This window comes from Siniperca chuatsi, linkage group LG13 (assembly GCF_020085105.1).
Source record: "Siniperca chuatsi isolate FFG_IHB_CAS linkage group LG13, ASM2008510v1, whole genome shotgun sequence".
NCBI lineage: Eukaryota > Metazoa > Chordata > Actinopteri > Centrarchiformes > Sinipercidae > Siniperca > Siniperca chuatsi.
The window spans coordinates 2,360,916-2,373,058 of record NC_058054.1 but is presented as its reverse complement, the minus strand read 5'-3'; the positions used below and the strand labels follow the sequence as shown (position 1 = coordinate 2,373,058).

Below are 12,143 nucleotides of genomic sequence, written 5' to 3'. Positions count from 1 at the left end.
CACACACCGTAGTCCGGATCAGACCTGCTGCTCAACCTTCAGGCTGCGTCTGGACGAGCTCTGGATGTCAAAAGTTCACTCATTTCTGCAAACCAAAATGTCAAATAATAACGCATGGTTTTAAATGAAATCCAGAGGTGAACAGTTCCTTCAGGTGTGTGCTTTCCTTTTTGGAAAAGAGGTAAATATGCCACGTTTAGTCCATTTCAAGTCACAGATTTCCGTTCAACGTAAACAGCGACAATGACAGCAGTCGTGTAAATAAATCGTGTTATCCTCTGCATAAAACTATGCAACAGACGAGGTGTTGTTCATTCATTTTCTCAGTTTACAGCAGGTATAGCTCACAGTCGGGCAGCAAATTCAAACAACTTCTTGATGCCAATTCGCAATTAAACACGGCAACAGAAACAAACAAAAACCAAAATAACGGTACGAAAGCACCTCGGCAGTTGTTAACTTGAGCTAGAACAGGTTTACGGTATGAAAGGACAGAAATAAGGAGCTTTATTTCTTTTTATAATTGCACTGGATTGTGTTTTTAGTTCAACCGCATTGTCTTCGGGTATTTGTCCAGCCATTATTCATATTAAAATATACACAAAAGTACACGTGTTCTCGCCATTTGTGGACTTTTGCCAACTTTTGCAAAACATTTTATGTTTTTGTGCATTTAGTCTTAATGCAGTTGTATGTTTTGTACTATTTCCACCTCTCCGTCTGTCTCTCTCTCTCTCTAATCTGGCCCTGTTGTGCTGACTGAAGGGGAACCAGCTTCAATCCTCTCAGCCGGCTCATTCACAGGAAGTCTGCATCTGTCTGGATGTTGTGGTTGTGGAGGAGGAGGAGGAGGAGGAGGAGGAGGAGGAAGAGGCGTGGGGTTAGCCCTGAGTACTGAGGGTTGGTCAAAGTTCACAGCCAGGTCACCTGATTGGCTGACGGGGCTGAGAGGCTGTGACGGACAGCAGGTGTTCACATATAGAGCTTCTCTGACGGACACTCGTCTCCCCATCTGATCCGACAGCACATCCCTCACTTCTGCAACACAGGTGAGTCACTCTGATTCTAACATCCACACTGTCACATATTTTACACGTTTTGAGTCCTTCTGTCTGTTTTCTATCATCTAAAGAAGCAAGAAAATGTACATTTATCTGAGGAAAAGAAGTTGACTTGTGTGTTGTGCTCACTTGCTTTAAAGAAAATATGATTTCTAGGACTCTAACAAACAGAAAGACTCAAAAATAGAGAACTTCCTTATCCAAATCGAGGGTCTAAGGACAGATGATGTTGTACGTTGTTCATTTTGTGAAGCCCTCTGAGATAAATCTGTGACTCCAGGTGATTTGTGTTTATAGCTGGAGCACCAGTTGCTTGTTTTGAAATCTTGAATCTATGAAATGGATTTGAGTTTAACAGGTTTTCTGTAAAATTAACATTTCTCTGATTTTATGGCCGATTCCAAAGCGATCACAGGAAATCCAGAGTTAGATTGTGTTGTTTTCAGTGAGGAGAGGTGAAACACACCGGAGAAGGTTTTAAAAGGATTAAGAAGCTCAGCAGAGATAAGTTTGCTCAAATCTCCTGCTCATCTCAAATTAATTAACTCAGCAAGGAGAAATCATTTATGTATATAGAGTGACCAAAAATATGATGTGAAATGAACAGGGCCTTAGTGACGTTCAGTTTTTGTTTAGATATACTGTTGGCCTAGTTGTTTGTGTGTTCCCTGAGTACTATGGTTCTGGGGTTGGGCTGGAATAAAATATAGATATACTAATATAATTATAGATAATAATCCATATGTTATTCTTTTTTTTTAATTGATATAAGTGCATGTAATCCATATATTAAATTTACAATTCAATGCTGCAGTTTATCTTTGCGCCACCAGATGGCGCCAAAGCACCACCCAGGAAAACTAATGCGCAGGTGTTCGGATAATGTTCTCTGAGATTTCTTCCTCCGCCCCAATACAGTAGATTTGAAGGTAGTTTCGTTTCTGAAATAAAAAATTACACATTCAAAATTAAATGGCAGCAACTTTTTTTTTTCCAGAAGCAGTGTTTTGGTTATTCTGGATGATTCACAGAACACGTTTCTTCTAACCGTTTTCATAGGGACTATTTCTTTAGTATAGAAAGTAGTTCCGGTGAAAACTGTTGACAGTTGCGGTCCAGCGACGCCATTTATGGTAAAAATAAATAAATAAATAAAAAGATAACGGTGTTAATGCTCAGCCATGAATGTTTTGGAGGTCCAGATTCACAGGTATATAGAGCTGAAAAGCTATTAACATTAGAGTAATATGCTTAGTTAAAGTTAAAATTAAAAAATCAAGCTAACATGCTAGTAGCCCCGCCTGTGACTCAGCACTCTCCACGTTAAGCTAACGTTAGCTTAGCTTCTCTGGGGTTCGGGCATGCAGCTAGCTAACGGTAAACGGTTAGCGGTCCCAAAGCAAACCGTTTTGGGTTTTTTTTAACTGTTATCCAGCTGCGGGGTACACTTTAAAATGTGTTTGTATCTGCCTCAGTTTCCGGGTAAACGTTTCATCATTAACGTTAAGGGCCAAACTGCAGAACCACGAAACCCGCTACCGAACAACGTCATTTTTTCCCCACCTAACGTTTGCGTTGGCAACTTTACGTAACCGAATCACGGAGTAACGTGCGTAATGCTGCCGTCAGATAGGAGCTACATAGCTAGCTAGCTAGCTAGCTCTGTCCCGTCAGTAACATAAGTCACAAGCTAACAGGCTGCTTAGCTAGCTTCTTTCAGAGATAAAGATAGCAGACTGGGGCTAAAGTTACAAATACTAGCGGAGTAAGTTTAATGTTAACAGTCATGTTTCATATAACATTAATCGCCTGGTCAATTTATGGAATTAACGTTTCTTTCTAATGTTAGTTAAAAAAAAATGGCGCCATTTGGCGTTTCAGTGACTTGAATTTAAAGCTTTATCTAACGCTGAGTGTACCTGGCCCTGCAAACCCCCACACAGGTGTGTACTGTTATTCTGGCAGGTTAGACCCCTGTGCAGGTTAAAAGTTGGACACAGCTGTCCTCAGAAACATGTAATGTCACCAAAGGTCATGTACTAATAACACCTGTAACAGGTGTAAATTATACATAGCTAACTGGAGAGTGCTTGGGGACTTGAAATGGTTCATGACCCTAATTTATTCTGGTGCATTTTGGTGGCAATGTGCTGGACGTCAGGTAAAATTCAAATTCATAATGTCTGAGTAGGTTAAATCACAGTACAGCTCATTCATGAAAATTGCTTAATAACTTTATAATCGCCCTCTTTCTTTCTCTCAGGCGCCGCTGACTCGCTGCCCTCGATCTGCACCAACATGAGTCCGAAAAATGTTGTTTTCAAGAAGGTTTGCAAGGACAAGTCGGTGAGTGAAACATCTCGGACGAAATAACGTCACCTGTCGTACCCTCGCCACCCTGGTGTGAATTACTGCAGGTGTCCACAGTCCCACACTGACTCACGACCAGCTTTCTAACTTCCAAGAGACAGATCGAGTTACGTTCGTTAGAGGAACACACTTTAAGTCCGTGTGTCCACCAAAGCGCCTGCCACAAACGCCGGCAGCGCGACGAGGCGCTGAGCGCTCTCTTTCTGGTCACAGAGAGTTGAAAAATGTTCAACTTTTGGGTAAAACGCTGCGTTCCTCGCCTCCATCCTTGCTAGGATATTCCGTATCCTAGCAACCAAAGCATCTCAGCTGGAAACAATGCTCGCAGCTGATCGTTTTCAGAAGAGCGCCTGGCGTTTTCACCTGAGGAGGGGGGAAAAGAAACGCTTTGGTGGACACACGGCCTAACGTGTCTTCATTTCCTTTCAGCTGTTCCCTTTCAGGGGTCGCCACAGCGAATCATGCTCCTCCATCTAACCCTGTCTTCCTCACACCAGTTAACTTCGTCCTCTCTCACTACTCATCCTACATCCATCCATCCTCTCCTTCTTCGTCTTTGACCAACAGTAGTCCAATTTCCACCGGTACCCTGTAGGTCAACAGCACCGGTGGCGGCCGTTGTTAACCCGGGCCCCGACTGATCCGGTATGGGAGTCATTTTCACGATTCGCATTTTTAATTTGCCGTGTGTTTTACGTCGGACGCCCTTCCTGACACAACCCTACTGCATTTATCCAGACTTGGGACTGGCACAAGAAGACACTGGCTTGTGCCGCCTTGCGGTTGCATTACACGGCCTAACGTGTGCGCCGTGGAAGTCCTCTGCATCTAAACCAAGAGTTTTGGGGGTTTCATCTCTGTGCCTCCAGTACTGCTTCCGAGACAGGAAGTAGGTGGGGGTAACTGCTGGGCCCGGCGCCATCAAAAGAGATAAAAATCCACCTTCCGGAAACTCATTAACCAGCTATAATAGTCAGCTGGGTTTAGTTGACAGTAGAGTTAGGACAGAGCTCAAACCTGTAAAGACGTTCAGTTACTAAGTAGTTATTAGTGTTGCTAAGGAAAATATTACGTATAATGTTAGATGCCTGCCAACCTGCTATTACCTACCAATTCTTCCCTCAAGCAATGTTTTTTAATGGTTATTACTCATATGCTTTGAACAGTAAAGGGGATAATGACATCAGATACAGCGGATCAGTAAACCTTTTTTTTTTTTTTTTTTTTTTGTGAAATTTTCCATCTCGCTGCATTTAATTCTGTGAAGCAGTTCAGCCCGCCTGATCCTCAGGAGGTCGACGCAAAGTCACGACAACACGAGCAGCTTTATGTCAGATTACAGGTGGCCGCTGCTCAAACGTTTGCGTTGGTGTTTAATAACCAAATGTCTAACCTTAGATGTTTCAGTTGTTGTGTTTTACAGCTCTGTCAAAGAGCGCTGAGACAAAAACTAATACTCGTCCCTGCCTTCGCCTGTTTTCTAATCTGAGTAAACGATGCGCGTAAAATATGTAGATGTAAAGTTTTCAGTTTACAGCAACATTCGTATTATTATTATTATTATTATTATTATTATTATTATTATTATTACATCAGCTGGCTGTTAGTGTAATACCTGTATAGTGTAGCCAAGGCTTATTGTTTAATGCTTTAATTACTTTAAATGAAAAATACGAAGTAGCTCTGTTTAAATTGATTTTAATGTGGATTTGATGTTATAGTTATAGTCAGTTATAGCGTTTGCTGCTGGCAGAGGACTTCAGCTCGGTTTACAGTAACCAGGCTCCTCTGGTGGCGATGAAACATCAGAATATGATTGTACTTCTACAAAATGTGTAATAAATATAGAGAAAATATAGAGCTTCTGATTCTGCTGCAGATCAAAGGCATTATTCACCCGTTTAAAATAGTTTAAATACCAATACTTTTTTTTTATACAAACCAAAATGATCCTGCCGTCGTGAAGAAACCACAGAGATCGTGATGCAAATGTCATCAGTGCCAGATTTTCAAAGTGTCTGTTCTCCTGCTTCAGGTTGGCGTCTACATGGGGAAAAGGGACTTTATCGACCGCGTTGACTCTGTGGACCCAGTGGGTGAGTTTACCCATTTAAAAAAAACATCAACAAACATCCACCAGTAGGATTATATCTGGAGTCAGAGCCATTTATCTGCATCCTGACGCCTCAAACCAATACTGCTTTACTATTTTATAGTCAAAGTGGGCCGGTCAGTGACGACCACCCTCGTGGTTTCACCGGATTTTCTTTCACTGTGACAGAAATCCGTCACGGAGGAGTCGAAAATAAACTTGTTTTTATTCGGTGCAGATCTGACGATTGAGGGTGTCACGCCTGCAGCCGGAAACGTATTCAGGGAGCAGTCAAATAAAATTTACCAAAAGCTCCCACTGAGGCACCAAAAATGTATTATTTGGTAAAATAATTGGTATAGTTGGTCTCATGGATTCTGTAGAAAATATGCAGAGCTTCTGGAATCACAACAGTGTCTCTTTCCTCAAACGTTGCTCATATCTTTTTATTGTTATTAATAGTTTTGTTCATACGCCTAATTATTACAGCAACTTCTAGTCAGACTAACAGCTTTGTCTGACCTTTGGACTGAGCACAGGTTTTAGAAATTACCTCTTAAAGTCTGCACTGCAGGAGGAACCTCATATAGCCCAGTATCCTTTCAGTGTTTCTTACTTTTTACTTTATATTTAATGTTCTTTTGTTATACAGCACTTTGGTCAGCTCGAGCTGCGTTGAAAATGTGCTCTACGTTTCTTATGATGTTGCTGATCTAGAAATGGATTCTGATGTTGATTTCAGATGTAGTTTTATGTGTAATATGAACTCTAACCGAGTTTAAAATGGAAATGTTATTGTTGGCAGAAGACTCAGGCTTAAATTGATTCAATAAATAAAGAGAAATTAAAATCATTGCATTCAAATAAGAAACTGACATTCTCATCCATGGACCCATGCTCCTAAACACATTTATAATGTGCAGCGCCATATGAAGTAGACTTAGAGAGCCTTATTTCACTTCCTTGAGTAGTTAGATCATATCTTGATCGTCCTGCTTACTAAAAGGATTGAACTCAGTTCAGTAATAGTTCTAGCTTTGACCTTTTTTTTCCACTAGATGGCGTCATCATCATTGATCCTGAGGCTCTGCAGGGGAGGAAAGGTCAGTGCCCGAACACACTCTTCATTCATATCACCCTGCAGTATTATAGGATGTAGATCGATCAACCGTTTCAGCTTCAGATGATTCCAGTTTATATCCGTGTTCAGTTCCACATATTGATCCCTGAACAGAAAGGCTTCAGTCCAAGCCTGAGCGTCACTGTGACACTGTGTCTCTCCTCTGCCCTCCAGTGTTCGTCACCCTGTCTTGCACCTTTCGGTACGGCAGAGATGACATGGATGTGATGGGAATCGCCTTCCGCAGGGAGCTGTACCTTTCAACCCGCCAGGTGTACCCACCTCTGCAGGACCGCGAGAAGGGAGTCCACACCAGGACACAGGCCAGACTGCTGCGCAAGCTGGGAGACAACGCCTACCCGTTCTTCTTCGAGGTGAGATGGGACAGGCAGGCTGAAACCGCTGATTATAGACTGTAGGAGAATCGACTACTTTAATAAAAATAATTACGCTTTAATACACTGGTGTCCCAACCACCCGGCAACGTTAAACCGAGGAAGAAAACAAACTAAACTGAATTAATCAAAATTCAACCATTAAATTGATCAGTCTCTAAGAAGGACTGAATCCTTGTCTTCTGCTTCAAAGAAAACACACAGACAACTTCTTACTGATTAAACGAGGACATTTATAACTGAATAAAGGAAGGATTATTAAGGTATGTGATAAAGAAAATAAACAACCGATGAAATAGCAGATATTGAGTGATGAAATAAACCTTAAGTTATTTGCGATGGTGAGGTATGTGATTTGATTATATAAACGACCTCCTTTACGCCCCGATGTAAGGTTGGTGAATGTGGGGAGACATTCACCCCCCCCTGTTCTCACGAAAAGACTCACAGGCTGCACGAACCCTTCACTCGTGTAGAAAGTAGAATAATGCAAAATGTATATGATAATAATAATTTAATCACTATTTTGATAAAATGTTCCTTCATAATCATGTTGCCTAAATGTTTGAATGAATGGTAGAAGAAAAACAGGCGGGGGAATGAAATATTCACTGTGCCCGTCGGTTATTTAACTCCTCGTTAAATAACGGCATTTTAACCCTGGTGAAATTACAGAGTATGGAAGGATAAGCAGGTCTTCCCGCAGAAAACACTCAGATTCACCTTGAAATGCAAGACATCGCTCCAGACAGGATTTAAATTACAGGAGGAGCAGCTAGTTCACAGAAACACAGGAGGTCATTATTACTGGAGAAACTCCTCTAAATCTGAGCGTCTCAGTCATTTAATTTATTGCTTGCACTGATATACGCATTCCCCTTTTTGTTTTACTGATCTGTATTTGATCTTATTTTTAAGGTAAAGTGCATTTCATTGCATGTGTTTGCACAAAAAAAGCACTAAGTAAGTCAAGACTGCTTGACTGATTTATTGATTGACATTGTGTTATTGTCTTCTCAGTTTCCTGACAACCTGCCTTGCTCGGTGGCTCTCCAGCCAGCTCCCCACGATGTCGGCAAGGTAAGCTTCTGAGTGAGGAATCAAACCGGCACTGATGAAGTGAACACGTCGCAGGATGGTGACCTCTTCTGTCTTCTTCTGTAGCAATGTGCTGTGGAGTTTGAAATCAAAGCGTTCAGCGCTGAGAGCCAGGACAGCAAAGTGCGCAAACGGTGAGTCACAGCTGGAAGTGTGCATCAACTACGTATTTCTTAAAAACAAAAAACCTGCAAGGCCTTTCCAGGTCCATTAATTCATAGCGCTGAAATAGCACCGAGTCAGTATAGAAATAAGTCTCATACAGATTCTAAGTCTGTGTGTACGTTTTTATTATTTCTACCTTGTTTTCTCTGCTTTGGCCAACAGGAGCACCGTGAAGCTGATGCTCAGGAAGGTCCAATACGCTCCAGAGAGCGAGGGTGTGGCGCCCACTGTTGAAACCACCAGGGACTTTGTCATGTCGGATAAACCGCTGCATGTCAAGGCCAGTCTGGACAAAGAGGTGAGCAGCTTCACAAACACTGAAAACACGATGTACACGTCACGCTAAAGACATTCAGCAGCCATCAGTCAGGACAGGAGTACTTCATTTTTATTTATTTTTTATAAAATCAGCTGCAGCATCCACACTTTTGAAGGTTTCAGGAAACTCAGGATGTCTTTATTGAAGCTCGGCCGAGGAGAATGGCAAAAGCAATAAAAAGTGAGAACACGGTGTCGTGCCAAACCAAAATCTGAAGGATACTTCCTGGTGGGGAGTATTTAGCCCTTACTAGAGATTCACTACGTGTCCAAATAGGGTTATTCTTCAACGAGCTATACATGTGTGAATATTCTACTGGATATTGGATCCTTTACAGGAAACTATGCTTACCTAAGTTAACCTAAGTCACGCTGTGTGCCATTCAAGTCACGTGCAACACTTTCTAAGGGGAGACGGTCTGTTGAGTCTGAGTACAGCCGACCTTGATCTCCTGGGGAAACGGAGACAGCTTAGCCTTATCAGGACAACTGCGCTGACCAGTCATCCCAGGAGACTTTGTCATATCACCTTTAGCCAAAGGAAGGAAAAGATAATGTGCCAATAGCTGTGTTTACTTTCTCCGACCTTGGGTCCTGCTTCCAGATCTACTACCATGGTGAGACCATCAAAGTGCACGTCAGCATCACAAACAGCTCCAGCAAAAACATCAAGAACATCATCGTCTCTGGTAAACATGATACTTACTGCTCGTATTATTTTCATTGTAAGAGGAAGGAAATTTTAATTAATTAGCATGGAGATGAATCTGGGTTACATTTGCATGAAGCCTGTGGAGTATCTAAATGTTTGAAGCGGTAAATGTAGCCTGTACAGTATGTCATGTTTCCTCATGTCTCCTCCTCAGTGGATCAGGTCGCCAACGTGGTGTTGTACTCCAATGACAGCTACGTCAAATGTGTGGCTATCGAGGAACCTGGGTATGTGATTTTTCTAATTTTCAGCGTATGACTGTCGCTCTATCTACAGTATAATACACACTGTTATAAATGCTGTGACACAGATAACAATGTTTAACTGTGGAGTAGTGCATGTTCAAGAATGACATGACAACTGATCAATAGTAAAGCCACAAAGTCATGTAAATGGACTGCACTTATATTCTTTTCTAATAGCCTTTCTAGTCTTTTCCGACTACTCAAAGCGCTTCAGCTACATATCACATTCACCCCATTCACACACATTCATACAGGTGCCAACTGCTCATCAGTTGAGCTTATCAGTAACACATTCACACACTGACACACACCGAAGGATATAGAGCGAACAACGACACAGCAAGTAATGTAACTAACGTTAGCTAGGTTGTGGGTTAGCAGACTGTCGCTACAGCTGCTGCTGTGAAGCTAACAGCCAGAGAGGACGAGACGGTTTCCCAGAGCCAGCACAGCAGCTCCAGACAGCAACGCTCACAACTCTCCTGCTGCTGTAGCTAACATCACAACAACAGCAGATCTTGGCAAACTAGAAAGTCAGCTGAATGTCCGTGGGCAGGTCATTTAACGTCACCTGACACACTGGAGTAGTGTTGTGTGGCTCGGTCCGAGCCTCTTTGTTTTTTTTCCCGTTTACAGAGCCAGGGCTGTGTACGAACACCGGCGCTGAACGGACAGCTAGCGGGCCGTGAGGAGATATTTGCTAAATTTGACCAAAAAAATGTGTCTTGGATTAGAATCTCATACCTAAAAAGTCTACTTCAGGATAAAAGTCCTTCAGTTATTATTAATCAAGTTGGCATATTGAAATCCAGGTTTATGACATTTCTAGAAACTACTGAGTTACAAATTTATCAAACGCAAGTTTCCTGAAGCTCATGATTTTAGTGGGCATTCTAGTCATCTATATTTTTTATTTAATAATTTAATTATTCATTTTTGCAAGTGTTGAACAGATGTGTGAACGGACGGCATTATGAAAACAAGGTTAGAAGTGGTATAGAGTATCTAATGGAGACGTAGTTCTGATTTCTGTTTAACAAAACATCATCAGTTTGGAATGAAACTCAGCTGACAAAGCTCCGCCCCCCTTGCCCCGACTCACATGACACACACCAGGAAGCTGCTGTTTTCTGCTTTCTCACTGAGAGACACACACTGAGAGACAGACAGTAAGATTCATGATCAGACCAAAACCAGTTACAGAGGAGCGCGGCTGTACAGGAGGAACACTGGGAATGCTGGCAAACAGGGATACTGCCACTTCAACCTGCTGAAGACCTTGCATATAGAATGAGAGTTTTATAGCAAAGACTGAAAGTGAAAGTAATTTAGTTTTTTTGTGGGATAGGGAGTGGCACAACGACTGACTGTTTTTGAGTTTGAGCTGTCTGCCTGCTGTGTTTTCTGCTTCACTCAGAGACGAAATGGCTTCCAGGTTAGAGGAGGAACTCTGCTGTCCTGTCTGCCATGACATCTTTAAAGATCCTGTCATCCTGTCATGTTGCCACAGCTTCTGTAAAGTCTGTCTGCAGAGCTGGTGGATAGAAAAAGTAATTCATGATTGTCCAGTTTGCAAGAGAAGATCGCCAAAGAAATTCCCTCCTTATAATTTTGTGTTGAAGAACCTGTGTGAGAGTTTCTTAGAGGAGAGAGATCAGAGAGCTTCAGAGGCTCTCTGCAGTCTGCACTCTGAGAAACTCAAACTCTTCTGTCTGGACCATCAGCAGCCAGTGTGTCTCGTCTGCAGAGATTCAGAAAAACACAGAAACCACAGATTCAGACCCATCGAAGAAACACAACAACATAAAAGGGAACTTCAGGAAAGTCTGGAGCCCTTAAAGGAGAAGTTACAGGTTTCTGAACAAGTTAAAGTGACATTTGATCAAACGGCAGAACACCTGAAGGTCCAGGCCCGACACACGGAGAGGCAGATTAAGGAGCAGTTTAAGAAGCTTCACCAGTTTCTAGAGGAGGAAGAGGAGGCCAGGATGGCTGCACTGAGGGAGGAAGAGGAGCAGAAGAGTCAGATGCTGAAGGAGAAGATGGAGGCTCTGAGCAGAGAGATAGCAGCTCTTTCAGACACAGTCAGAGCCACAGAGGAGCAGCTGAGAGCTGAAGACGTCTCATTCCTGCTCAACTACAAGGCTGCAGTGGAAAGAGTCCAGCAGCGCCCCCTGCTGGAGGATCCACAGCTGCCCTCAGGAGCTCTGATAGACCAGGCCAAACACCTGGGCAACCTGACCTTCAACATCTGGAACAAGATGAAGGACATGGTCTCCTACACTCCTGTGATCCTGGACCCAAACACTGCCGGTCCAGGACTCATCCTGTCCGAAGATCTGACCAGTGTGAGACGAGGAGGAGGGAGACAGCAGCGCCCTGACAATCCAGAGAGGTTTGACTTGTACACCTCTGTCCTCGGCTCGGAGGGCTTCAACTCAGGGACTCACAGCTGGGAGGTCGAGGTTGGAGACAGTACAGACTGGTCTCTGGGAGTGTTAGCAGAGTCCGTCCAGAGGAAAGGAGCCATACTGTCTGGATTATGGACTATATGGTTCTGTGATGGT

The 12,143-nt window shown here is 42.8% G+C and overlaps 2 protein-coding genes across 10 annotated transcripts in view; both read left to right on the top strand.

Moving 5' to 3' along the window:
* The first annotated feature begins 917 nt into the window (after positions 1-917).
* Positions 918-12,143, top strand: part of saga (S-antigen; retina and pineal gland (arrestin) a) — a 19,073-nt gene continuing 7,847 nt past the window's right edge. For 3 of the 9 annotated variants that reach the window (XM_044219752.1, XM_044219744.1, XM_044219743.1), the window contains exons 1-10: positions 3,063-3,222; positions 3,325-3,407; positions 5,467-5,527; positions 6,582-6,626; positions 6,818-7,017; positions 8,059-8,118; positions 8,203-8,270; positions 8,464-8,599; positions 9,224-9,308; positions 9,486-9,558. In XM_044219752.1, coding sequence (XP_044075687.1) covers positions 3,165-3,222; positions 3,325-3,407; positions 5,467-5,527; positions 6,582-6,626; positions 6,818-7,017; positions 8,059-8,118; positions 8,203-8,270; positions 8,464-8,599; positions 9,224-9,308; positions 9,486-9,558 — 869 coding nt within the window. In that variant the 5' untranslated portion in view covers positions 3,063-3,164. Of the gene's footprint in view, positions 1,050-2,138; positions 2,272-2,426; positions 2,827-2,849; positions 3,005-3,061; positions 3,223-3,324; positions 3,408-5,466; positions 5,528-6,581; positions 6,627-6,817; positions 7,018-8,058; positions 8,119-8,202; positions 8,271-8,463; positions 8,600-9,223; positions 9,309-9,485; positions 9,559-12,143 lie in introns of those variants that run through there. The other 6 variants (XM_044219747.1, XM_044219749.1, XM_044219745.1 and 3 more) reach the window with 6 other exon arrangements.
* LOC122886965 (nuclear factor 7, brain-like) overlaps positions 10,255-12,143 on the top strand; it is a 2,240-nt gene continuing 351 nt past the window's right edge. Inside the window, exon 1 of the mRNA XM_044219739.1 lies at positions 10,255-12,143. This exon is cut by the window's right edge and continues 351 nt beyond it. Coding sequence (XP_044075674.1) covers positions 11,001-12,143 — 1,143 coding nt within the window. The 5' untranslated portion in view covers positions 10,255-11,000.